Genomic DNA, 26,238 nt, shown 5'->3' on the forward strand with positions numbered 1-26,238 from the left:
GGTGGGAGGCGTGAGGAGTGAAGTTTCCCTGTGAAGAAGACACACTGGGTGATGATAGAAGACATCAAAACATCGCCACAACCTGGAACAAAACAAGCTCATCCAGACACACTGGGTGCTGTAGTAACATCACACCCCTTCTATTTTGATCTTAGCTCCACCCATCAATGAGAGAATTTCTTCTTCCTTCTTCGGCAGGCCCTGAGAGGTGTTTTTAGGAGCCATGCCTTTGATTTCACTCTTGCAGAGCTTCGTCCCGGCAAGGACGCAGTCACCACATCTTCTCCCCACTGGTAAGCAAACCGTCTGCCCCAAGCCTACAAGCAGTTTATTGATCTCGTGCCATTTGTCTTTAGGTAGCCACGATTCCAACGACATGCGAGTCTCCTCCGGCGTCTTTGTTTTCTGCCAACCCCACATATTCGTGATACGGTGGACATGAACGTCGACACCGATGCCCTCATGCTTTCCCCACGCCGCACTCATACACAGAAAAGCCATCTTCGGGCCAACTCCAGGCAGCTTCATCAACTCAGCAGGAGTGGGAGGAATGTCGGAGTTATACTGGTCGCGGATGATTTCTGCAGTCTTCTTGATGTACTTTGTCTTGTTGTTGTGAAAGCCAACGGTACCAATGAGCGAATTGAGTCGTTCATGCGCGACAGCCAAGATATTCTCCAGATTCAAGGTGCTGTCGCGAACGGGCAAAGCCGTCAAGCCTTTATCGTCTTCCACTTCCTGCTTGATGATGGGCGCATCGCCCCCGAGCTCCGTGTGCAATCGCTGCATCGCCACCGCAGTAACCGTGTCTTTGGTTTGAGAGGACAACATCAATGCAATCAAGGTCTGAAAGCGTTGGTCTCGCGGGGACGACGCGCGCCAGTAAAGCTCCGCGCACCCCATCGTGTCAACAGGCGCAGTCGGATTGGCATCACGCCACTTTTTGACCATCGAGTACATTGTCTCCCAGTTCGAAGGAGGCTCAACGGTGAGAGACCCGTCTTCCTTCTTGATCTTGCGAGCAGGAACTCGACGGGCTTTCTGAGGTGTGCTCTCGGTCTTGATTGAACTCTTGACCTCGTTATTCTCGGCCTTCCCAATTGCTTCCGAAGTGGCACTGATGGTTGTGGCCACAGTACTTGTCCTAGTCCTGCGTCGCTTTGCCGGCGGCGCCAAGATGTCCTCAATGTCGACAGTGTCTATCGATGAAAGAGAAGAGCTATCATCTTCTTCCTTAGTAGGTTTGTCCTCAATCAGGCCTCCATTATACGCGAACTCTCTTAGAAAGCCGGAGTGAGCAGTGCTGCGTGTTTGGCGACGCGCAGGGGGCGACAATGTCTGCAAAACCTTTGCGGTGTCCTTAGACGTACGCGATGTACGCATTTTCCTGACCAAGTCTGTAGATATTTCAAAGCTAATAGCCAGACAATTCACTTGAATCGAAGTAGAATAATAGATTAAAGATCGACGAAAATTTACAGGGGCAACTGAATCATGATTCCCAGATTGCACATGGTTTGGTATCGACTCGGGACCGCGGAGCTTCTGGAGAAGAGGACCCACTCGCGTCCGCGCATTAAGCCTCGGCCGTGCCGCTTCAGAGATGCGCATTGCAGTCCTCAACTCTATCACGACACCAGCCACCACTCGCCAACACATCCTCCCTCGCCCTCGACCCACGACAATCGGGCTAACCTCCTATCTCTATATTGTGACAGTCTTCTAATTCGCCACCAACTACACATCCACAAACATGCCACCCTCATCAACAACGCAACGCCTCCTCCGCGAACTGAAAGACTACACCAGCTCGCCCAACGAAGCCCTCCTCCACCTCGGTCCCATTAGCGAAGACGACCTCTTCCACTGGGAAGCAGTTCTAAAAGGAGTAAAAGGAACACCCTACGAAGGTCCGTCACGTCCCCCCCTTCATTCCCCTACCCACCTCCAAACCCACCACCAACCCCTCCACAAACGCCCTCACTAACATCTCACTCTCTGCGCTTAGATGGCCTCTGGTCCCTCTCCATAAAAATCCCCCAGAACTACCCCCTCTCCCCACCCACAATCCACTTCACGACCCGAATCTCGCACCCAAACATCTCCTTCAGCACGGGCGAAATCTGCCTCACGCTGTTGACGACCGAACACTGGAGCCCTGTGTATACGCTTTCGAGTACGCTTAGTGCGATCCATCAACTTTTGACGGATCCGCGACCCGATTCGCCGTTGAACGTTGATGTTGCGGCGCTTTTGAGGGATGGGGATATTCCTGCTTGGGAGAGCTTGGTGCGGTATTGGACGGGGGAGGAGAGGTGGAGGGGGAGAGTTTAGGTGTTCTTCTGGAGGGAGAGAATGAGGGTGATCTGACCGAGAACTGGAGGGAGCATTTGTGGTATAATGGTTGGGGTGTGGTGTTAGGAAGCTTTGGGGGCGGAGGGTATTCGCCCCTGTGGATTGAAGCTGGCTTGGATGGAATGGATAGGACTGGGTATACAGCATACGCCGTGATGACTCGTTTATTGCCTGTTTTGATTGTCAGAAGGACTTGTTTATATCGCTTGCATTTATATATACACTCTTGCGTCTCTATAAGACCACATACCCGACTCTACAAGACCTAATTCCATTACTCCGAACTAAGAATAATATGTCAATATTTCCATTATGTACTACCTATCCCAGAAATCAAGGCAAGTCTAATATATCCACGGCCTGCGAAGCGAGTGGATTTTGCAAAAGCAGAAACAGAACAAGCACCGAATCGAGTCGAATCGAGCTTCTCATAATACCAAAGCTAGGTATGTAAAGCAATTCACCGCAAGTCTATAATGCAAGGATCGTATCGGGTCGGCGTAAACAAATCAAATGGTCAGTATGCGAAAGTGATATAAAACGCCGGCAATGCTGGATGCAAGAATAAAAGAATGGCTGGAGATATGCTATGCAAAGGAGCGTAATATGTGGTTTCGTAATGAATGTCGATCGTAGGCTGAATCAAAACTGAATTAAGGTATAATTTTGTGCGGAGTAGAGGCGTGAGGATGAGAATGAGGACAAGGCTTAGATGACAGCCACTGCGATAGCAGCACCGCCCATCATGGCGAAGAGCCCCTTGGCAAATCCTGAAGTAGACGCGGCATTGTCGCCTGTTTGCAGGCCTGGTGGCGGGCGGGTGGATGTACTTTCTTCGTCAGTGGAGGATGGGGTTGGGCGGACAATGGTGGTCGCGGTGACAGTGACAAGGACACCATCGGGGCGGGTGGATGTGCTGGTGAATGTGGAGGTGATGTCGGTAGTTGTCGAGGATTCGGATTCCGTGGTGGTGGTGGTTTCTTCTTCAGATGTGCTTGTCTCTGTCTCGGTTTCTGTTTCTGTCGCTGTTGATGTGGAGGTGGAGGTTGGCGCTGGGGTTTCTGAAGTGCTCGTCTCCGTCTGTGTCTCAGTCTCGGTCGCGGTGGTAGACGTCGGCTCGTCGGAGGTACTGGTGGGTTCGCTAGTAGTTGTAGGAGGAGCTGTGGTCTCGGTGGAAGTAGGCTCGGGCGGGTCGCTTGTAGTCGTAGGTTCCGTGGTTGTAGGCTCCGGCTCCGACGTCGTTGTAGGTTCAGTCTCGGTCTCAGTCTCCGAAGTAGAAGTAGGGGGGTCGGTAGTCTCCGTCTCCTCCGTCTCAGTTGAAGTTGTTGGTGCATCGGTCACAGTCTCACTTGGACCAGGCGAATTGCTTCCCCCATCCTGCCTCTTCACGAACGTTAAATGATTTGAAATGGCGAAGTCCCGATCCTTGAGGTCTGCACGGGCAGTGCGGAGCTTCTCAACGAGGCTCTGAATAGCTTCCCTGTCGACGGTCTCAGTAACTTCACGGTACGCATGCTCAATCTGAGAAATTGTGCCCCGGTCGAACTTCGGCTTCTCGGGAGCTGGAGCCGACGCCGCGGATGTCGCAATTAGAGAGACGCAGAGGAATTGCACGAGCCGGTTCATGATGGCCATGGTGGTCGGAGTGTCGGCTTGCCGTAGGTAAAGTTCAGTAGTCGTGAGGGGTAAAAAGCTAAGTGGACTGCGGCCGGGAGAAGGTGGGAAAAAAAACTGCACTCAGAATTTCAATAACAGCCGCAAGAGAGAACCTTAAGTGCCCGAAAACCTTTGCAGGATTTAAGTTCGACAAGGCCTGAGCTCAAAACAAGAAAGCCGTTTGCCTGACGCTCCGACGTCCGATCTGCTCGATGAACAACTCCACTCCACTTCCAGCTTGGAAGACGCTTCTAGGTGGAGAGTAAATAATGCGATGGGCCAATAGCGGCTCGTTTGTGAGAAGATCTGAAGAACCTGATGCCGTGAGGGGAAGCGCAAAGTCAACGTCAACAAAGAATCAATGGATAATAAGCAGCGAAGAACAAGCTATTTAAAATAGTTTGTCCAGCGCATCCCTCTATCCTGGTCGGACGTCAGCCAACAAAACCCGAACCCGAATGGATTGTCCTTGTTGAGCCAGAATTGACGACGCGCCCTGGTTGGTGGCAAACCGACCCAGTCGCGGTGGATGGAGGCGGTGCTTTTTCCAAGGTTGACCAAGCTTCGCGTCAGCGACAGCCGTGAACATCTAGCTCGATGATATGATTTGTGGCCTGGGTTGCATCTTCTACAAGACTATATACGAAGAAGCGGGGAGGATGATCGTGTAATAGGACAGTAATCCTGCATACTAATCGCATCCTTCTGGAAGCGTACCAATCGATTCTTGTGAGGCTCTTGAGAATGCTGCGGCAACGGCTGAGAATACGAGACGGGCATATCATCCATGTCCATCACTGTTCAGCGTGTCCAAAACTTCAAGTTCCTCAATTGAGGTTGAGGTTGTCGGAGATAACCGATCATTTGCAATTGTCCCCGCTCTACAAAAATAGTTGGCTTTTCTCCGCCAGGGATATGACGCAGCACCTGAGAAATTCCGTGGATGGGTCATACAACAATTGGAACTCAAATCTAATAGGTAATGCTCGGGTTCCTAGCTGTCATGTGCTGTGGGGATTCAGCTTAAGGAAAGCAGTTTTCATCACCGCCTACTTAGTATTTACCACTTCATACACAATATACCCCGAGCATCAAGCCCATGAATCTTCGCTTATCAGCCCATCAACAATCTGGAAGCTCTGCGAAGAGTCCAGCCGTTGAACTCCAGGTTCCTCAGCATCACCGGGAGTGCGAGAGCCGAGCAACGCTTTACCGTATTTAGGGCAGTCTACCAGTGGATTTGGCTTCTATTCTTGGCATCGAAATAACGGCACTATTGGATCGTCAGGACTGAACCTAACCGCATGGGTATTAGCCCACCGAAGCTCCTGAACAATGCCAGTGCAGACTTCATTGAGCTCCAACATGCCTTTGTCCGCTACGTCAATCCCTCAGAGACTGAAAGCGATATCTGAAACCCATCCACACAGAGTAGAGCTGTGAGAGCGGTCCTACCCATCCTCTCTTTACGGGAAAGAGGGCGCAACCATAAGCTCAATGATCCTAGTGGCCATTAACTTCTGACATGCAGCTTGCTCCCTTTGGGCCTTTGCATCATGCCATCACTGGCTGGGCTATTTTTGTCCAGAAAACGATAGCTCTGTGTCCCATGCATAAAATGTACAGCACGCGGGGAAATGATTTCAGGTGCCGCACCCTTGCTGTGAGTTTGTGGAGTGCTACATATTCGTCCATGCGTCATTGGGTTTATCGAATGTGAGACAACCTCAAGCATTAGGTTCCAAAATCGGTGACTCCACTAACCTACCTCCTATGGGAAATTACTCAGCTTCGTTGAGGCTGATCGCCTTGAACCTCAAGGCTCTGATACGATGTCGGGCATTGCAAGGGCGTACTGCTGAAGTGTATAGGGCCAGAAACTAAGCAAAAAATATGCATAATGATCGCCGTTGGAAATCACTCTCGTCCTCTGAGAACGTACTAGGCGCAGCACTTGAGATATCTTTCTGAGGGATAATGATGACCCCGAGAACCGCAGAAGACAGAACGTTTCCAACAATGACAGGCTCCGAATAATACTATACACCAGTAAGCAGGCCAGTCTCTCAAACTCAAGGTCCCACGAAAACTCCAATCCATTCACCCCAAGCGGCGACCTTTCCTTGAACCTCCCGCTTGACCTCGTTGATAGTCGCCAGCTTGCTCATGTAATCCGTCTCAATCGAGTCATTCAACGCGATAAGCTCGAAAACGTAGCGATGCGGCCCATGACCAAAGAAAGGGCTAGGCGGGACATAGATCGAATCGTATCTGTTCTTTCCATATTTGAAACCACCGCGAACCATATACGGCTCCCAACTGTCGTTCTTGAGGCGAAAATCGGGGTGCTGCACTCCAGTCTTGTCGCGGGAGATGCGATAGTATAAGCCGTGGATGACAGACTCGGGAATTGGCGCGTCGGGATCCTCGACGACAAGAACATACTCCACCGTATCATCGGTTGGCGAAGGCCAGGATAGTGCTGGGATCAGACCGGCGCCTTCAGAAGTGTGGTCTTTGTCAAGATAGGTCCCAGATGGACCAAGTTCGGTGCACTCCATTGGAATCGTCGGAAACGGATGGTCGGCGAATGCGGGTGTGCTGGTAAAGAGTTTGCTGTGTCGCCTAGAATTGGCGCCGGCGATGAGTAGCAGGTAGCTGACAGCATAGTGGAAGTAACGCATCTTGCCACGTCAGATGAACTCATTCTATCACAACGGGGTCTATATACTCACGGTGGAAGGTAGTTATATCGTGCGGAGGACGGGATATAGACGTCTCACTGCGTAGCCGATTGTGCTGTAAGTGATGAAGGTGTCGCTAAGTCCAGGTCTTCGGCCCCGAGGCGACGGCGTTAGTTGCAGCATGCTGGGATGCAACCGCTCGGGAAGGCGCGACGCTAGCCCACAGTCGACGAGGGTGCAACTTGGGAAGGAGAGTCCGTGGGCGCTTTCCAGAATGGGGCGTTCGACTATGTTTGACATACTAGTTAGTATGCTCATCGAACCCATCAATATCGGACCACAGCTGTAATATCTCACTCTGTCCGCCTTTTCAGCTTGTCGGTCCCATGGATCCAGTCACAAAGTCCAATAGAACCGTAATTCAGATTGAATTTCTCATGATGCAAGTCATGCATGCGAGCCTCGCCGGCGAAGAAATCGTATCCGCTATGCACCGTCGCCGTCATGAAGAGCTCGTATGCCAGAAACGTCCAGAATGTAACGATATGGCTTCCCAGCAGCTTTGGCGGCAGCGAAATTGGCAGTGCGTTTGCGAATATTTGCTCGAGTGGATGCGCATACTGTGCGGCGAGGGCTATTGGTGCGGTAAATCTGTGGTGCAGCTTATGGATACGGGTGTAGAAATAGGGTTGGTGAAGGAGGCGATGGCTGTAGTAAAACAGTACTTCTCGGAGAAGGACACAAAGAATGAAGTCACGGATAAGTTCTGGGAGGTTTGGAAGGGCAACACTGATTCGGTATGTTGGGTTCCCGTGACCGATGAGGATGGTGGCGAGGTGAAGGGCAGAACTAAAAAGTTGATTCCTAGACACCACTCCTAGGCAATCCAAGACGTCTTTCCGACTCGGCTGCTTTGGCGCAGGCTGGATTTTGTATTTCTGAGAGAGCTCGGGGAATATGAAGTCGAGTGCCAGGTAGCAGACGCTCGGTATCCAGAACGAGAAGAGCTGGATAAGAAGAGTGCCGATGAACTCAACCTGGAGGTTCGAATAGACCGTAACAATGTGACCCCAGAACTGTTCCATGGTGAGTGTAACACAGTTGACTCGGAAAGTATACGATTTCTTTCTTTATATGTGGATCTGACTGGTCCAGGGCCTCGGTTAGGTTGCCTTTGGTTGTTGGCGAAGTGTCACCTGGCAGCCGAACGAACAATGTCGGTTGATCTCCTTACTGACATCTGGGGGCTTACACTCTTCTTGAATAAGAGACAATAACATGTAAAGTATGATCGAAAAAAAAAACTCAGAACGTAGCACTCGAGCCGCAACTCGCACTTCGCTCTTCGCACTTCGCACTTCGCACTTAGATGCCTAAACGAGATCTACTTCAATCTTCGATGGCTTTCCCAGGTGTCAACTACTCCAGACCGCCTCACCAGTATTCAATGTTGACAATGGAAAATAAGGCATATTAGAACTATACTAGTTTCAACCTGATTGCTCATTCAGGGCAGATGAAGCAGACTTCGCACTTCGCCGTTACTCAATACTGAGGCATGTATCTGACTAATACAGGCACGGCAGTCTGAGTAAAGAAGGTCTTCTTGTCGATCTAGCTTAACTCGGCAGGATCACCGTGCCTCCATCCAGCTTCAATCCATTAACTCTGTTAGAATCGGGGGTGACGGTGTTGCTTCTTGTTGTAAAAGGCCCCCGATTATCCATGGATAAAGGTCAACACGTCCGTAACAGCCCAATCTCGCAGGCTGGCCGAGAGGGAGTTGAACAAGAGCCCGGAGCTCGTCCAGCACATGGCTCCGGTATGATCGTGCCAGCTTCTCGATCCTTTCAGCCGTCTGAACGTCACTCTACAGAGTCTGTGTTGTACTTGCCGCTCACACTAGGACTAAATCAACATTTTTCCGTATCCTAGGGAAAGGTCAGACTGTATTGATCACAACAAAGAGAACAGTGATAGAGCCTAGGTACATACCTGGGTGGTATCGTCGATCAGTCTCCGTCTTCGAAAACGAACAAGTCGAGAGCTTGGGTGCGGTACATTCTCGCACTTCACCCCACGGCGTTCTGATCATCACCCACGAGGTCTTGCTGCAGGTGATACGGACAGCTGCCCCAATTTGTTACCTTTGTGATAGCCTCAACGCTGCAGAGGACTTCTCCTTCCTTACAACGGCCATTGAGCCAGATGCTGTCCTCCGTTAGTACCATTGGGGCTGGTAAGCACATGACCGGAAGAGGAGTCGCCTGGTTTTTGCAGGTGCTCGTAAGCCCACTTGGCGCTTCGCAGTGCAAGAGTCGTTTTCTTAGCCCGTGAGATTCTCGTGCATGCTGCAGGGTACCCTTTATCGCTCTTGTCACATATTATCTGGGCCAACAACTTGTCCAGCTAGAACGGCCAACATTTTATCAATGTAGTGCGTGCCAAATTAGATGCATCTCCGAGATTGTCTGGGCCGTGTAGAACAGCAAATTGCCTTGTCCGCTCCAAGCCCCATGATGAAACCTAACTGCCTCCTCGCGCCGGTCGTGATGCAGAATGGATTTTGCCAGGACTATATGCACAACATTAAAGTTTTCTTTCGTAAAGAGATTACGAACCTGGTCGATTTTCTATGAAGATGATGCTCGGGTGGGGCAGGTCGGGACTGAGGTTATCGCCAGCAATTATTGATGAGCGAGCTTTCTGTAACTTTGCGCGTGTAGATCAAATTGCTTTGTTGCCCATTCTTTCGTGAAGCAGGCTGTTTTCTGCTATTCAAGTACATTGATGCGGTATAGATAGTCTCGCAAATGCTTTTTGGCTTGAAGCAAATCAGGATCCAGGAAAGATGCCCTAAAATAAGGGTAACGATTTCGGGGAGGGTTGAGGATAGACAGAAGCATTGTGTGGAAATAGGATTAAATGCTTTCTGGGTACGAGAGACTCGAGAGAAGTCGTCTCCCGTTATTTGGCGTTAAGAGAACATGATAAGTCTCGCTCGACCAGATGTTGCTGCCTTCATGAGATTCACTCATCGCAAGACTGAATTCTGTCTCAGCAGATATGTAAACATCTCCAGAGCCATACTCGCGAAATGTGGAACGTGGACAAGGGTCAGTGTTTGGGCTCGTCAATGAGTGCGGAGTAGTTTAGTCTCATGCTCAAGACAACACCACCAAATGCTAGTTTCAAGACAAAGATGACTCGCAACCTCATCGGGTGATGCCTTCTTCTCTCGAACGTGCTCAGGAGCGCCATTTCTGGTACGAACAACCAGAGTCACGCTTAGACAATGCTTTCATCAAGTGCAGCAAAAAGCTTGGGACTTGCATTCTTGAAACACCATCCGCAGACCGGAACGTTAGTCTGCAACATACGAGAGCTATATTTGCCTTCAAGGTGGGAGGTCACGGGCTCTACCCCTTCTACCGAAGAGGGAGAACGGGACAACCCGATATTTCATGTTTGTAACCCAGGGAAAATCAACATGAAACATGGGCCGTTGGGTCTGACTTCCCAAGGTGAAATCGGGAGAGCGACGGGGCCTGGATGTCTGGCATAGAATGGCCAATGCTGATTTGCTCGCTTGAAGAGTACAAGCGATAGAAGTTTGACGTCAGCTGCCTATTTTTGGTGAGACAATTCATCTCTCAAGTTCGAGAAAAACTGGGACTCAGAAGCAAAATCCTGATCATGTAGGTATGCGTTGGCAGGAACCATTGACGAACAGACGAAAAAAAACCCCCATCATAGAGCGCTGCAACCTCATCAAAAATCTCTTTGATATAAGTGTATCTCGACTTGGCGCAAGGAATCTTGGAGGCGCATCAAGATAGGTGTCGGATTGAGGCGGATGCCTTGTTGTGGAACACGTGATAAGCTCGGCCAAGGCTTTCTGTTACAGTCAGAAGTTTCCTGAAGTCCAAAGTGGAAAAGAAAAAAATGTAAGCAGTGGACTGGAGTTTCAAGTGTAGAGATCAGCACTGTACATGCAGGCTGCAGATAGATACACGTCGAACTTGAAAGGAGTCGTCGTTCATCATGACATGACATCCAGCGTCACTCACCATTTTGAAGGGTAATACCAGGGATTTCAGGGACAAAGATGACCCTAGTGTGCACGACCCACAGAGACCCACCAGCGACATCAGACTGGGAATCATCTTCATTCCTTTGCCAGTCTCGCAACCTCCTATTTGCTGACGATTGCTCTCTCGCGCCGCTACCTATAAACATTGTGTTCTGGATTGGATTTTGGTAGCCAGGATTCAGCCAGTCAGAGACACGCACAGGCAATTCAAGACTTGCATCCCCTGGCGATCCGCCTATCGCCACCCACAGAAGGAGGTGATCTACCGCCGACTATCTTGAAACTGTTACAGGATGACGAATGCTCCAGCCGGGAGGAGATTGGCTGCTTTGGCGCGGCCACTGCTCTCAGATGGGATAACTTGGCTTTGTCTTGGAAGTTCAAACAAGGAAGAGACACATGTAACGACTTGGCGAGAGGACTCCTAGAATCGTTCGATTGAATGGCCACGCAGCCACGGTGAAACAGGCATTCGATTGCCCCGAATATTAATAGACGTAGCGCGGAATGGTGGAAGACCGCCAGTGTGCTGAGTGGTGGAGTGCAGGAAATGTAGTGTAAGACAAGGTGGGCGCCCGGGCCACCTCCCCCAGTGCAGGCCCTCCTGGCTCCCGCGCTCTCATTCTCCTCCTTTCACGCTCCTCTTTCTTTCTTGCCTCCTTCATCCCTTCCAAGTCCTCTCGCTGCAAGCCCTTTCGTTCTTGTTTTCCTTCCATCTCAAGTCACAATCTAGTCACTCGTTCAGACTTGTCTTCTCCGATTTCTTCTCACTCTCTTTACCACGTTATTGCGGATTCCTACATCTAGTCGCTTAATCGCACTTTTGGACCAACATTCGATTAGCAATCTCGTTTCGACCTCTCCTTCATCATGAAGAGCTCCACCATCGCTACAGCTCTTACACTGAGCGCTTCGTCCGTTCTCGCCGTCCCCTCGCTCTCTTCCCGCGCCGACAGCAGCAGCATCACCCCGATCACTGTCAAGGGCAATGCTTTCTTCAAGGGCAACGAACGTTTCTACATGCGCGGTGTCGACTACCAACCCGGTGGCTCCTCGAACCTCGCCGACCCCATTGCTGACGTGGAGGGCTGCAAGCGAGACCTCAAGAAGTTTAAAGACCTCGGCCTGAACACCATCCGTGTTTACTCGGTTGATAACTCGAAGGAGCACGACGAGTGCATGGACCTCCTGGCTGAGGCTGGCATCTACCTGGTGCTCGATGTCAACACTCCCGACTACTCCATCAACCGTGAGGACCCGCACCCCTCTTACAACGAAGTCTACCTTCAGTATATTTTTGCGACTGTCGACAAGTTTGCCAAGTACAAAAACACCCTCGCGTTCTTCTCCGGCAACGAAGTTATCAACGACGGTCCTTCTTCCGTCACTGCTCCCTACGTGAAGGCCGTGACTCGTGATCTTCGCAATTACCTGAAGGCCCGCGACTACCGTCAAGTCCCAGTTGGATACTCTGCTGTAAGTGTTTCGAGCGTATGGTCTAAGTCTCTGATTCAATGCTAATACGTCATTCTAGGCTGATGTCAATACCAACCGCCTCGAGATGGCCGAGTACATGAACTGCGGTACCGATGAGGAGCGCAGCGACTTCTTTGCTTTCAATGACTACTCCTGGTGCAGCCCCTCTGACTTCCAGACCTCCGGCTGGGACCAGAAGGTCAAGAATTTCACCGGATACGGTCTCCCTCTCTTCCTCTCTGAGTATGGATGTAACACCAACGACCGTGATTTCGGTGAGGTTGAGGCCCTGTACTCGACTAAGATGACTGGTGTTTACTCTGGCGGTCTTGTCTACGAATACTCCCAGGAACCTAGCGACTACGGTATCGTTGAGATCAAGAACGGAAAGGTGTCTGACCTCCCTGACTTTGATGCCCTGAAGAGTGCTCTTGCCAAGACCTCCGACCCCTCTGGTGACGGTGGCTACAACAAGACTGGTGGAGCCAACCCTTGCCCAGTTAAGAATGCCCCCAACTGGGATGTTGACTCCGATGCCGAACTGCCTGCTCTTCCGGAGAAGGCCAAGAAGTACTTCGAGGACGGCGCTGGTAAGGGACCTGGCTTTGATGGTTCTGGCAGCCAGACTGCTGGTACCCCGTCTACCAGCGAGGACACCGGTAGCTCTAACAGCGACTCTGACTCCGACTCCGACTCTGGCTCTGGCTCTAACACCGACTCCTCTTCTTCCGCCAGCGGATCTTCGGACCCCACGGACGATGCTGCTGCTGGCCTTCAGATCCCCAGTTTGACTCTTGCCCCTGCTTTCGTCGGACTCGTCACCCTCGTGTCCACCATGGTGGGAGCTGGTGTCATTCTTCTCTAAGTGATGGTGATTGAATTGTCTAGCCTGTTTTGTCTCATATATTTCTCACGGAGTTTTTCTATTTGACCGACTGAGTTGCATTAATATGGCCTTTGCCCTCTTTGCGCTCTACCCATTGGGGACCTCCAGGATTGTACAGTTGAAAGACATTTGTTAGTCGTTTACAGTTTTTTTTTTTTTTCGTATTAGAGCCGTAGTCAATGACCGAACGTTTTACAAGCTTTGTTTACGTCAGTGCTTTAGATTTCAGACTAGTTGTCTTTGCCATTTGGCGAAGAGATGGCTTCGGTACTGGGGCCGCCTTTTAGTGCGCACATGCCCATCCAGCCGCCATGGCGGCCTCACTCACCGGAACCTGACTCACTGTGTGCTGCGCATCCATGGAGACCATTGGTCATTGCAGCAGGAATACCGCTGCGATGCTAGCCGCCTGTGCCACCTGTTGGATCTCATGGTAACAGAGATTACATGACGCCACGCACATAAGATAACAAGCAATCAAACGTCTTACGGAATATAGTAACGGACTAATATTGATCGCCAACGAGCTACAAGGCTGTTGCATGGATCACTGCATGCATTTAGCGCTTAGTGCCGAGAATGATCATTCCTGATGGTCTCATTGGTTGTCTAGTTCAGCTCGTTCAGGGTCTTCCTGGACAGCTCGAACGGGCTCCCGGCGGTTTGCTCAGGTTGTATATTGTGGCTTGGCTGCGACCATTAATCAGGAGATTATGTCAAATCAGTACGTAAAGGAACTGGAGTACCACTATATATGAGGGATATTTCTCTTCCAAGAATTTTTAGAGGAAGCTATACCCAGGCCTTGATTCCGTGGGATTGGAAATGGCTTCCCGATGTGTGGCTGGTAATGTTGCTGCCTAGGTAGGGCTGCAAGCTGGAGTTTCCCCTGGGTTTAGCCACGGTTTGCGTTGACTGCCAAGGTTTTGTTGTGGTTCAGCATGTTGCCAAATTGACTAACTCCAGCCTCCAACCTTCTGAGTCAGGAATGAGAGGCATCGGCAGCTAGCAGCTGGCTGTTCCCGTACTCTGCTCACTGCGTCGCGAAATATTACTCGACTCGGACACGGTCAAGAGTGAGAAAAGGAGAATTACAAACTGACAGCCGCCATCACTGAAGCCAAATCAATAATTTCTCCGAGGCTCTGACGGTGACCAACAATGACATGATGGGATATAAAATGATCGCCGGCGCCACAGCATTAGATTGGCTCTCGCGATAAGCTTTGCAAAAAACCTCAGACAGCAGCATCTGCTCAGCCACCTCCATTCATTTCGGCCCTCGTCCACTTTCATATGATTGGTACTTTTTCTGTGCTCGCATTGCATCACCAGCCGCATGCTGCCCCGAGCTTTGGTTCTCTTGTCGTTTCTTTTTCCCCCTGAAGTTCGAATCTGCGAATTGTGCGAATTAGACTTTGGGATTGAAGATGAATCTGGGGAAGAGTTGGATGACGCGCAGTTTAGCCTGCTGATATGGTTTGATGTCTGTCAGACTCTCACACTGCTGCTACCTAGGCATTCGATTGGGGATGGAGAGAGAAGGCAGCTGCCAGCTGGAGCGGGATCGCACAGGGAGGATCCTCGCCTCAGGAATGCGACTGCCACCAACCTGTGTCTTATGTATGAGGGAATTGTTGGTTCCATTCGGCCACTCTGCAGCTAGCACAGAAGGGGAATCTTGCTGCTGCTTGACATAAGAGCTTCAAAGTTGAGGTTCAATTTGCTCGGAAAATCCCGCACGATCTCAGCTCTCTAGCCTCTCTTGTTCCCTGTTCCTCCGCTTCCTTCCACCGTCACTTCCTCCACCGCAACTATTTATCTATACGTACTATGGCGCGGAGAAGGGGGGGGGGTGCTTGCAAGCTCTTAGCCCACCACCACACAACCATCCAGCTTCCTTTGCTGCATTGTATAAAATCTCGAGGTAGAAGAGGATGAAGCAGGAGAACAGGACAAAGAAAACCACGCAGACTCCATCATATAGACTAGCAGCAGGATAAACGAAATGAGGGTCCCCATCTCCCCATCTCCCCTCGGTGGCTGTGCGATTTCGACCGCGGCTACGCTACCTAACTACTCCAGGAAAGTCCAATGCAATAGGTGATGAGCTCCTCCTCTCACTCTACCTAGCTAACTAGTACGACCCTGCTTCTCTCTCTTTCTATTGCTTTTTTCTTACCGTTTTCTCTCTCCTACCTCTTACATCCTTTTTTCCCTTTTCCCAAGCTTCTCCATTAATTCCTCCCCGTCCTTTCGTCTCGTCCGATCCACAATCCACTCCTACCTATAAATCACTTCGCTTTTCCTCCCCCGTCACCATGGCTCCTCTTCTCTTTCTCACCACTGCGCCTTCAAGGGATGCTCATAGACGGTGAAAAGTGGGCTTGTGAAGCTTGCGTTCGCGGCCATCGTGTTTCAACCTGTAAACACCATGGTACCCTTCCCTTCCCATTCCCACCTCGTCTATTTCCACTAAACCCACGGCTAATTTCTAGATCGACCGCTAATTCGAATCAACCGGAAGGGTCGACCCTTCTCGACCTGTTCGATATGCAACTGCACACCCTGTAACTCGCCAGACGAGCACAACAGGCTGAAACGCGAGGCAGAGCTGAGAGCACAAGCGCAAAATGTTAGAGAGCCTCAGCCAGAGAACTACCACCCATGATACTCAGACCACAAACCGTACCACTCAAGAAAGACAGAATCTGCACTAGAATAAGCCCAAAACCGCACATCTCACACAATTTGGAAAATGCGAGATGTTTTTACTAATTGGCTTCCCTCGTCTGCCACACAGAGAGCATCTGGTAGACACGCTCGTCCAAACCCACCCGCGCTTCTCCCTCTCGCGCCTCGTCCAACGTCTTCATCGCCTCTGTCGTCCACGACCCAGTCGTCATCTCGTCCGGGATACAGTCGTGGTTCTCGATCCTCTGACGCTGCCCCTGTCGCCTCTCCTCGAAGCAGAGGCGCAGCACCAACAGCTGTAGGAGGCCGAGGCGCACCACCGGGAGCGCCGCACCACCGCACTACATCCCACCACCCGTCGTCGAGAATGGCCTCTTCTGCTTCGCGCTCTTCGCATGATCAGCACCATCAGCATCGTCATCAGCACCAGCAATACGCCCCACAGCAGGGCCTTGCTCACTACGGGGGTGATCTATCCCCTCTATCCATGCCTCTCGGCTCCTTCTCCCCACCACTCTGCTCAATCTCCGATCTTCCGGGCTCAATGTCAATGATCAGCCCCTTTGATCATCAATACGGCGACCTGTCGTTGCTAGATGGAACGGGCGGGGCCGCGGCGTTTCCATCGCTAGAGGACTTTGATCTCGCGCTGCATGATGAGATGATGCAGGAGGAGTGGAGGTGGTTTGAAGAGGAAAACGATCATCAGCTGCGATAACATTTGTGGATTTTTTTGCTGCGTTCTTGGGTTCCTAGTTCCTTGTCTCTGAGCTGAGCGTTTGTAGTTTAGCTCTGAGACGTCCATTCGTTTCAGTTTCTGCTTGTCGTCGATCGACTTACCCTGGGACGGTGGTGAGATCGACCCTAGGTGTCGACAATGACGACCAGCTCAAACGATGATAGCAATGACGATAACGACACGACATGATGAGCTGCAAGATCATGCTCTGCAGGGTGAAAACAGTACCTACCTTTGATAAAACAGGGTGGGGGGAGAGGGAGGCGGGAATATATATCTTTTTCGCTGATCAAATACACTCTTCTACATGGCGCTAAAATGAACACGATATTCGAGAAAAGATCGCTTAATTCAAATTGTCAAGAATAACAAGGTAGGGCTAAGACGAATGGCCCATAGAAAATTGGGGCTACTCCAGCCACAACAGCAGTTAGTTACCAGCCACTTTGATATATCGAGTTAGGGCTCTAAGAGTTCTAGCAAACCACTAGAACACACTCGCACAGACTCAAGAATATCTGTAGGAGGTCAAGCATGATATAACCATCTAGGAGACCTCATCCCTCTTCTGACGAAGTCAACCATTCTCCATGATTCTTATCTATAGATGCTTTACCGAGCCGCTACACTGTGCGAGCACGCAGAAGCGTTTCAAAAGTAAGACGTAAATAAATGAACAAGACATAAATGTAATGCTTCATAAAAGTCCGATATTCTAGAGAGGATAGACCAAGGAAATGAAACGATGATGGGGAAAAAGAAGAAAAGCAAATGGCAAGGCGAAGCGAAACCGCTACATGGGATAGGTAGGTTCAGTAGTCTCCAACTCCATAATGCAAGACAAGTCAAGGTGGACAGAGATATGTATATATCGAAAAGGAAAGCCAGAAGAAACAGGACAAGGGCCGCATAATGTGAAGCAGGGAAGCTGCGCGAAGAGGGAAAGAAAAAGGATTTGTGTACTGCAGCTATACAAGGATATTGAGATTGAAATTGCCAGATCTATACCTCTTGAATATAGTTCGCGGGGACGCTTTTCGTGACGCCTCCGCGCTCCACATCGGCCCATCCGTCACCACTGTCCTTGGTGACGAGGACGAAGCGGTCGCCCTCGGCCATGCTCCATTCCATGTCGCTTCTGGCTTCGTATTCGTACAGTGCCTCTACGTATTGGAGTTTCTTTGCTCCGCGGCGGGGTGCGACTGCAGGCCCGACGCGCTTGCCGCCGGGTGCTGCTGTGCTGCCTGCTAATGATGCGGAGGAGTTTGAGTACGTTGAGCCGGGGCGGACGGGGGCTGCGGGGCTGGCAGAGGGAGGGGGCGCGGGTAGTACGTCGACGTAGGAGGCCGGGACGAGGCCTTCTGCGGAGGATTCGGAGCGGACGCGCATCCAGCCGGAGCCATCTATGTTCGTTAGTGGTGCGATAGAATATGGTGGAAATCGGTACATACCGTCCGGTTCTAGAATGGTTACTTGCTCATTATCCTGGACGGTAATTTCGTCCGCGCCAGTAGCCTGATATGGGTAGAGCATCTTTCCGCGAGGTTCTCCGTCGCTGGCCTTTTGTGACGAAGTAGCGGGAGGTAGTTCCGCAGGTGGCGGGCTGCTGACGTACTGAGCGGGTGGAGGAGCGAGGATCCTGTTTCGTTTTACAGCTGGCTTGCTTGCAGTAGGCGAAGTAGGAGCAGGTGCGCTAGGAGAGGGGAGTTCGGCGACAGATTCCTGTGTTCCCACGTTGGACAGAGACCTGCCAGCACTGGCTGCATAACCGGAGCTCAACGAATTCATTGTGTCACGCCGAGCGAGGGATGGAGCGACAGAGGAAGCGCTTGTAGGACCAAGGTCAACGGCTGGCGCTGCACTGGCATGTTCTTGTCGCTCAGCTTTGAGTTTCTTCTTCTCCTCCTTGGTCTGCTCTCCTGGACATTCTGCGGGTACCTTCATTTCACACTTGCTGTGGCACGTGTACCCACAGTCTCGACAGTCGAAACCTTTGGCGGACAACCCCCAGATACGCTCTCCGCAAAGATCGCAGTTGGTCGGTATCTTGAATGTTTGTGATTTGAAATTGTGGTTCTTAGCACCGAGCGAGAGATCTCCAACCACCGAGATGATAGTTGACGTTTCCACTTCAGCGGTTAGTCGCTTACGCTCAATCTCATGGAGAGCTTCTTGTATGTAGAAAATCGACCTCACGACGTCTACTTCGTTCCGGTTGTCGCGCCCTTGTTGAATGCTCTGTCGTACACGTTTCGCGCCTTCCACGTCTCGCCGCTTCTGGTCGGATTCGACCCTCAGGTCGCGGACCTGCGTCTTACTCTTACTCAAGAGGTTGCGCAAGAAGACCTTGGCTGCTTCATCGGTAATGAGCGCTTCATCGTCGTGCCACACAGGGCTAGGTTCAAAGACCAGGCTTGCTGGTTCTTGGCGTTGTGTGACGTTATGCCGCAGGAACATAAGGGAGTCGAGATGAGGTTGATTGCGGGGGATTTCGTTCATGAGATGTGCCATGTGGTCGGAGCTTGCTGTTAAAGAATTCTTGTCGAGTTGTGCTGCAAGCGACCATAGCGCGTTCAGCCGTGCTACCCGAGTTTCGTTCAGATCTTGGAGTCCCTGGTGTTGCATCTTAGATAATGTGCTTGCCAGATAAACCCGGCACTACTTACATCGAGCAGCTCTGGTACGGACTCGTGGAAGAACCTTTCGTTGAGCTTATTTGTCACGTTAATGCTTATGAGGTACGTATTCTATCCTCCGTTAGCACCTTATATAAAAGAAGGGAATGACGGCGTATACCTTTACGTTGTTCATCTCCATTATCTGCTGTTGATATACCGTCTGTGCTTTGCTTTTGCTGTGGTCAAAAGCGCTCTCCATCTTCTTTCTCCTGGACTCGACCTCTTGACAGGCACCGTCGTATTTGCCCTTCATTTTCTTGAGCTCACTGTAACTGGCCTCTCGTTCCTTCTCCAACTTCCCATGAAAGTCGACATGGCACTTCCTCAGTTCTTCGAATTGAGTGGCGGACTGCTTCAATGGTTCCGCGACCTGAGCTAGCAGGTCTGTCGCATACTTGTCCCGCTCAGCAGCGTGCGATTCAACAGCTGATAACTGCGTCGTCCATGTTGTAAGTGAAGCGCTTTCGAGAGACCCCGGGGTCATGGAAGGGTTGTCTCCGACACTCAGGGGGCTGATCTTCTTCGCTTTGCGATCATAATATTTCTTGCAGAGAGCCGTCAGCTTCGCCGCGTATTCCTTCTCGATGACACTGCGCTCCCGGTAAAATTGTTGTATTTCTTCCAGCCAGCCTATCCCATTGGAAACCTAGATATCACCATTTTAGCACCGGTGCCAGTGTACTGCAACTGCGTTCGCTGTATTTTGCTCGAGGCATCGTACATGCGGGGAGTGATATCGAGAACCGTACCCAATTGTTGACTGGCTTGAAGGCATCCTAGTCACAAGAGACGTTAGATCAGTGGGCTCGACGTACGCTGATTGAGGAAGACTCACCTTTAGTTCTGCCCCGAAATGAGGAGCGGCCTCTGCGGCTGCCATTGTCCGATTGACAGTACCCAGAAACTTTGGCACATGCGACTTGTGGATCTTAAGGCAGCAGCGGAAAGAGGAGGGAAGATCTCGCCTTCACGCTTGAAGAGAGCCCGGAGCAGATCAAGCAAGCCGCTAGCGGGACAAGATAACCTCTGGTGATTCTTGCAGATAGCTAATTCGCCGTGTATTCTTCACTGACAGCGGACAGCGCGCCAGTACCTGTGAGGAGAGTATTGCTTCTTCGATCTTTGGCCGGACAATGCGGGAGAGCGGGGAAGGCACACTGAGAGGCTAAATTCCGTAACGATACATAACACCTGTATCAGGCCACGTTGGCTGCCTTTACTGTGGCTTTTTTGGAGTCCTGTAATCTAATTTACCAAATTTGAATACCCGCTATAAACTTACGTCACTTCAGGATACTCCGCGGTCTCTACCGCCTTCCTGGTCAGGATAAGCCAACTTGACCCTGTTCGCCCAAACGAGACTGAGGCTTGGCATTTTGAAGTTGCTTTATCGTCTTTTTGCTGGGTTGAACACTGCCCATTCTCACTTTTCAAGCTTCTTCTTGACCGAACTCAGGCATTGTTCAGGGGATCACTCACTGTATCACCACACAACATCATCCGAAATTGTTGTTCTCTCCTTTGCCTTGCCTAGCTCGACTGCTGATCGGCTTTCGTCCCACCCCGCCAAAACAGCGCGGTTTTCAACTCTCCAATATTCCTTCAGCTCAGTGATTGCGTTTTCGTCACATTCTACATCATGTCTTCTGAAGCTCCAAGCGGTGGCTCTCTCGCTGACCGCGTCTCGAAACCGGAAGATTCGCAACCCGCAGGTACGCGCGCTGCCCCGATACAGTTCGATCCGATCAACTCGTTGCTGGATTCCATCGGCTCAACGATCGCTAATAAAATTACGCCCAGCAGAGACCAGCGTCGAAAATGCCCAGACTGATGGTGCTGTTCAACAGCAGGGTGGCTCGGATCTTCAGGAGCCAGAGTACACAGTTGAGGTCAAACTCAGCGATCTTCAAGCCGACCCCAACAACCCTCTGTTCTCAGTGAAGAATTTCGAAGATCTTGGATTGTGAGTCGATGACCTATATGCTGCAAAAGCTCACCAAAGATTTTTCTAATCATTTTGCTACCGTTAGGGATCCCCGCATTCTGCAAGGATTGTCCGCTATGAACTTTCGCAAGCCCTCCAAGATCCAAGAGCGAGCCCTACCTTTGTTGATGGGCAACCCCCCCAAAAACCTGGTCGGCCAATCCCAGTCGGGTACTGGAAAAACCGCTGCCTTCGTCCTGAATGTTCTCAGTCGCATTGACCTAAGCACCGAGCAGCTCCAGAAGACCCCACAAGCTTTAATCTTAGCTCCAACGCGAGAATTGGCACGTCAGATTGTCGGTGTTATTCAGGTTATGGGGCAGTTCTTAGAAGGCCTGAACATCGGTAGTGCTATTCCGGCGGATTCGTCTTCGCGGCCAACTAGACTGGAGGCTGCTGTCGTTGTTGGTACGCCTGGAACCGTCCAGGAAATGATCAAAAGGCGTATCATGGTGGCGGCCAAGATGAAGGTCGTTGTTTTGGACGAGGCAGATAACATGCTCGACCAGCAGGGGCTAGGTGACCAGTGTATCCGTGTCAAAGCGTTAGTTTCTCGGCTGCCGTGCTATCAACACCTTATTAACATGAATTTAGCTTGTTACCAAGGGACATCCAGGTCGTCCTTTTTTCTGCCACCTTCCCCACACACGTGCACCAATATGCTGCGAAGTTCGCGCCTAATGCCAATGAACTTACCCTACAACATGATGAGTTGACAGTGGAAGGTATCAAACAATTGTACCTTGACTGCGCGAGCGAGGAGGATAAATATAGGACGCTTGTGCAGCTTTATGGCCTGCTGACAGTTGGCTCGTCTATCATCTTCGTCAAGGTATGCTCTGCTTCTAAATTCGCAACGTGAATACTCTAGCTGACAACTTGCTAGACACGTGCATCGGCTGCAGAGATTGAGAGGCGAATGGTCGCCGAGGGCCATACTGTTGCCTCTTTGACTGGTGGTATCGAAGGTTCCCAGCGTGATCAAATTATCGATCAGTTCCGTGCCGGTCAGGCTAAGGTGCTAATCACAACCAACGTTCTTGCACGTGGTATTGATGTGTCTACGGTGTCTATGGTTATCAACTACGTAAGTCATTCCTCACATTGAATCATTGAAAGCAGATTACTGACCAGTATCACAGGATATTCCCGAAATCCACCAGCAGCGCCCTGGTGTCGAGCGCCAGGCTGACTTCCAAACATATCTCCACCGTATCGGACGTACCGGCCGTTTCGGTCGGGTTGGTGTCTCGATCTCATTCGTCTCCAACCGCGAAGAATGGAACATGCTCAACCAAATCCAGAAATACTTCAACACAGATATTCAACGCATCGATACCAAGGACTGGGACGAGGTGGAAGATATCATTAAGAAGACGATCAAGAACACCCGCGCTCAGGGCACTTTTGGACGGTGAGCGATGGCTGCCCCAAGGGATGCATGGTAGGAGCCTCTCCGTCTAGATTGACGGGCAAGCTAGCAACTGCTTGACCTCGGCCAATGATTATGAGAAGGTTTCGATGGATATTATGCGCGGTTCATGTGTGAAGATTAATGACTCTTTCCTTTAACATTTCCAGAAGTGAAGGAAAATCTAGAGATACCATATGATTTGCAGAGAGCAAAAGCAAACTTCTCCACTCTGCGTGCGTAGAGTATATGATATCATAGCATGCGGGGATGTTCTCCCTTGCGGCCCAACCAGCTGGCCAGGTTACGAGCGGCCTACAAGTTAGTAGTACAACCGCATCCAACTTTGCCAACGTGGACAGAGAGCACGATTTTGTTGGGCTCAGTTGGAGACATCCGTGGTTCTTAGTGTCAGGCACTTGAGGAGCTTAGGTGGGCCACTAGTAGTGGGCTTATCTCCCACGCCGTCGATAGCCCTGATAGCGGCCGATGAGGGGAGCTGATAAGGAACGATAGTGCAAAAGATCTCCTCGCGACTTGAGCCTTACCAATGTGGAATAGGCTTAGAATGGCTATGCTAGGTTCAAGTCCTCGATAAAGATTATTAAGTAGAACTGATGTAACATGCTGGCTGATGTCGTGGCTGAGGGAAGCAGAATGTACGGTGTAGTAAGGCAGCAGATAAGGTGCGGAGAACCCCGTCACATGCAGGGGTCACCTTCCCAGCTTCTGCTTCTCACCTCCTTCCTTTCTTCCCCTCTCCCCTCTCTTCTCACTCTCTTTGTCCTCCCAAGCGTCTCTCAATTCTTCTCTGGGCCTTGCATCAAAAGTCGCGCTTTCGTCTTTCTCCAACATGGTCGAGATTGATACCAGTGCTCCTAAGGACACGGAGACTATCACTGTCCAGTCCCCCACCTCGAGTTCGAGATACAGTAAGCACATTGTGGTAAGTAGCACCAAAGTCATCAACCGAAGAAAAGGCACTTAGCTGACACTTCCTAGCTGACAACTTACCCCGGTCAAAGCGGTATCGACCCTGTTCCTCTAGAATGGGGTGCCTCCGACGCAAGATCTCGCGGCCCTGTTGTAGTTTCCCGCAGCGGAACATTTTTAAAGCGCCGAAACGCAATGGGTGCTCATGGTGGTAGCTACAGCATCTATAACGCTCTTGCTATTGCCGCAGGAGACCTCGATCCGAACTTCCGGCCTAACTTCCTTAACACGGAACCGACCTTTGACTTTCCATGGCAGAACTCCTGGGCAGACAAGAAGAAGATTGTGTCGATGGACCCCTTTGGTCATGATGTCGTGAAGTACTTTCGGGATGAAATCAACGCTGGCTGGGATATCCGGCCCACCATGGCCGTGACCCGTGCCAACATGAAACTAGCAGAGATTGCGGAGGCGGTCCGCGATGGTCTCCTAGAAGTTGATGGGACAATTGTGGTTGATAAAACCGGTGAGGTTCGCGTCACGAAGGTTGCCGTTGAGCCCGTCTGGTATCTACCTGGAGTAGCTGAGCGGTTTGGCGTTGATGAGCCAACCCTTCGTCGGACCTTGTTTGAGCACACGGGTGGAAGCTATCCGGAGTTAATAACGAGACCCGACCTAAAGATCTTTCTTCCTCCGATTGGCGGGTTGACTGTATATATCTTCGGACCCCCGGAGCGTGTATCGGATGAGAAAGTCAAGCTCGCCCTCCGGATCCATGACGAATGCAACGGTAGCGATGTGTTCCAATCAGACATTTGCACGTGCAGGCCTTATCTGGCCTTTGGTATTCGCGAGGCAATTCGTGAAGCACAGAATGGCGGAAGTGGCGTTGTCATTTATTTCCGAAAGGAAGGCCGCGCCCTAGGTGAAGTGACTAAGTACTTGGTCTACAACGCCCGCAAAAGAGGCGGCGATACCGCGGACAAATACTTTACTCGGACAGAGAACATTGCAGGAGTGCGAGACGTAAGTAGAGCCGTCACCTTTTTATGTGAGGAACAGCCCTAACCACCAAGGTAGATGCGGTTCCAAGCCCTAATGCCCGACATCTTACACTGGCTCGGCATAAAAAAAATTGACCGAATGCTGTCCATGTCGAATATGAAGCACGATGCTATTGTGGACTCAGGCATAAAAATTCTCGAGCGCATCCCCATCCCCGAAGATATGATTCCCGACGATTCGAGAGTTGAGATTGATGCGAAGATCAACGCAGGATATTTCACCACCGGCAAATCATACACTATGGAAGAGCTGGCACAGGTGAAAGGACGGGGCTGGGAGAAGTGGGAGGATATCACGGTATGTTGACTCTACCTTTGGACATTGACCCATACTGATGGTTGAGACAGCATTAAGGAATTGCATACCTCGTTGAGGTTTTTTTTGCGCTGCTTTAGTGACACATTCGGCGAACTTGATTCTCTTCATTTCCATCCTCGCTTTTGCCGATGATTGAATTGGTGAATGGCTGGAGCATAAGTGTATATAGACAAGAAGAAAGTAACACGGGGTGATCATCTTGGGTTCACCAACAGTCTCGGACAAGTTTCCCGTAGAACTGGAACGCGCCTCTTCTTCTATCCTAATACAGAAACAGAGACGATATCGAATTTCAGCATTTACATAGCCTTGTTTTTTGAAGAATAGTGCAGACCCTACTGTTCAACATATCGGGCCCTACCTTGAGAACCTTCTGAACCATAGTTAGCAACAGTGGGTTCATAGTTCCACGCAGTTACCTGCTACCACATGTCCCCAAAGTGGTGTATGGTGTCCAACAATGACATTCTCCGATCATGAGACCGAGGCTCTAGATCTAGAGGCACAAAAGAGATACTACGCCTACCTTTCGAAACCCGATCTCGCCCAGTTCTCTAGGCAAAAACCTTAATGCCATCCCCCTTATTACCCGCGAGGTACGCCCAGCACACCTTCTCTCTTCGGCACGCGAAATCGTAGACCCCGACATCCCGCTTAAGGCTGGTGTAGGGGCCCAGTCGACGAAGCGGGTGCTAGGATAGATAGACGATAGAGCCAAGGCTGGCGCTAATCACCTCCTTGTTCTCCCTCCGGCGGATTCCGGCAAGGCGAGTAGCTTTGTTGTTATCAAGCGCTTCTTTGCGGACGTCGCTCGCAAGAGTCCCCTCCCCATTGTGATCTATAACTTCCCTAGTGTCTGCAATGGCGTTGATATTGACTCCCGAAACGACCACGAAAATCGTCCGTAAATCAGCCCCCACTAGCGCGCAGTAGTATATGAGACGTTGGCGGCGTGGAATTGACCTGTGAGCCTGTCGCACCCGTCTCTCGGCGGCGATCTCGCCATCTGAATTCGCGATTTGCGGCAGATAATCTGATTTTCTGAGCGGTGGACTGAGTGTCGGCTCTGTAGGTTGCATTGCAGTCTTTGCGAACGTCGTTCCCCGCACCGCGGCAAGAATAAATGAGCTTTAAGTCTCTGAATATGCGACAGAGGCCATTGGGTTGCCGAGCAAGGCTGCGTTGGCAGAGAGGCCGCGTGAGAGCGGCATCGCGTGGACGAAGTACGCGACGGCGATTTATTCGGCGAGATTAACGGGGATTGAG

The 26,238-nt window shown here is 50.8% G+C and overlaps 10 protein-coding genes across 10 annotated transcripts; 5 read left to right on the top strand and 5 right to left on the bottom strand.

The window, feature by feature from the left end:
- Positions 1-129: 129 nt before the first annotated feature.
- BJY04DRAFT_215667 (endonuclease III domain-containing protein) lies at positions 130-1,383 on the bottom strand (the record flags this gene model as incomplete). Its single annotated transcript, XM_073715531.1, has 1 exon — positions 130-1,383. The coding sequence occupies one exon, from the start codon at positions 1,381-1,383 to the stop codon at positions 130-132; it is 1,254 nt and encodes a 417-aa protein (XP_073574054.1).
- A 233-nt stretch (positions 1,384-1,616) lies between these two features.
- On the top strand, positions 1,617-2,633 carry pex4 (putative ubiquitin conjugating enzyme (UbcJ)). The gene is made up of 2 exons (XM_073710429.1): positions 1,617-1,910; positions 2,009-2,633. The coding sequence occupies exons 1-2, from the start codon at positions 1,754-1,756 to the stop codon at positions 2,332-2,334; spliced, it is 483 nt and encodes a 160-aa protein (XP_073574055.1). The 5' UTR covers positions 1,617-1,753; the 3' UTR covers positions 2,335-2,633.
- Positions 2,634-4,360, bottom strand: BJY04DRAFT_183202 (putative GPI anchored cell wall protein (Dan4)). The gene has a single exon (XM_073710430.1). The coding sequence runs from the start codon at positions 3,988-3,990 to the stop codon at positions 3,064-3,066; it is 927 nt and encodes a 308-aa protein (XP_073574056.1). The 5' UTR covers positions 3,991-4,360; the 3' UTR covers positions 2,634-3,063.
- Positions 4,361-5,978: 1,618 nt separating this feature from the next.
- On the bottom strand, positions 5,979-6,888 carry BJY04DRAFT_16302 (YbhB/YbcL family Raf kinase inhibitor-like protein). The gene has a single exon (XM_073709075.1). The coding sequence runs from the start codon at positions 6,693-6,695 to the stop codon at positions 6,084-6,086; it is 612 nt and encodes a 203-aa protein (XP_073574057.1). The 5' UTR covers positions 6,696-6,888; the 3' UTR covers positions 5,979-6,083.
- Positions 6,889-7,048: 160 nt separating this feature from the next.
- BJY04DRAFT_206057 (sterol desaturase family protein) lies at positions 7,049-7,780 on the bottom strand (the record flags this gene model as incomplete). The annotated part of the gene is made up of 1 exon (XM_073713668.1): positions 7,049-7,780. One exon carries the CDS (start codon positions 7,778-7,780, stop codon positions 7,049-7,051), a length of 732 nt encoding a protein of 243 aa, XP_073574058.1.
- A 3,721-nt stretch (positions 7,781-11,501) lies between these two features.
- gel1 (1,3-beta-glucanosyltransferase gel1) lies at positions 11,502-13,326 on the top strand. The gene is made up of 2 exons (XM_073709088.1): positions 11,502-12,264; positions 12,323-13,326. Exons 1-2 carry the CDS (start codon positions 11,659-11,661, stop codon positions 13,127-13,129), a joined length of 1,413 nt encoding a protein of 470 aa, XP_073574059.1. The 5' UTR covers positions 11,502-11,658; the 3' UTR covers positions 13,130-13,326.
- A 1,728-nt stretch (positions 13,327-15,054) lies between these two features.
- Positions 15,055-17,167, top strand: BJY04DRAFT_16410 (putative Cu-dependent DNA-binding protein). Its single transcript, XM_073709093.1, has 5 exons — positions 15,055-15,290; positions 15,510-15,587; positions 15,649-15,785; positions 15,954-17,012; positions 17,075-17,167. The coding sequence occupies exons 2-4, from the start codon at positions 15,512-15,514 to the stop codon at positions 16,560-16,562; spliced, it is 822 nt and encodes a 273-aa protein (XP_073574060.1). The 5' UTR covers positions 15,055-15,290; positions 15,510-15,511; the 3' UTR covers positions 16,563-17,012; positions 17,075-17,167.
- Positions 17,168-17,540: 373 nt separating this feature from the next.
- BJY04DRAFT_16393 (putative actin polymerization protein Bzz1) lies at positions 17,541-20,224 on the bottom strand. The gene is made up of 6 exons (XM_073709090.1): positions 20,097-20,224; positions 20,011-20,037; positions 19,380-19,907; positions 19,250-19,330; positions 18,035-19,196; positions 17,541-17,986 (listed from the first exon to the last, which is right to left on the bottom strand). Exons 1-6 carry the CDS (start codon positions 20,139-20,141, stop codon positions 17,586-17,588), a joined length of 2,244 nt encoding a protein of 747 aa, XP_073574061.1. The 5' UTR covers positions 20,142-20,224; the 3' UTR covers positions 17,541-17,585.
- Positions 20,225-20,900: 676 nt separating this feature from the next.
- dbp5 (ATP-dependent RNA helicase DBP5) lies at positions 20,901-22,663 on the top strand (the record flags this gene model as incomplete). Its single annotated transcript, XM_073715532.1, has 6 exons — positions 20,901-20,973; positions 21,062-21,224; positions 21,292-21,789; positions 21,840-22,077; positions 22,132-22,332; positions 22,388-22,663. 6 exons carry the CDS (start codon positions 20,901-20,903, stop codon positions 22,661-22,663), a joined length of 1,449 nt encoding a protein of 482 aa, XP_073574062.1.
- Positions 22,664-23,409: 746 nt separating this feature from the next.
- BJY04DRAFT_16484 (putative GTP cyclohydrolase II) lies at positions 23,410-25,312 on the top strand. The gene is made up of 3 exons (XM_073709103.1): positions 23,410-23,602; positions 23,659-24,615; positions 24,670-25,312. The coding sequence occupies exons 1-3, from the start codon at positions 23,510-23,512 to the stop codon at positions 24,958-24,960; spliced, it is 1,341 nt and encodes a 446-aa protein (XP_073574063.1). The 5' UTR covers positions 23,410-23,509; the 3' UTR covers positions 24,961-25,312.
- Positions 25,313-26,238: the final 926 nt, after the last annotated feature.

Source organism: Aspergillus karnatakaensis, assembly GCF_047715665.1.
Source record: "Aspergillus karnatakaensis strain CBS 102800 unplaced genomic scaffold BJY04scaffold_11, whole genome shotgun sequence".
In the NCBI taxonomy this organism is placed as follows: Eukaryota; Fungi; Ascomycota; class Eurotiomycetes; order Eurotiales; family Aspergillaceae; genus Aspergillus; species Aspergillus karnatakaensis.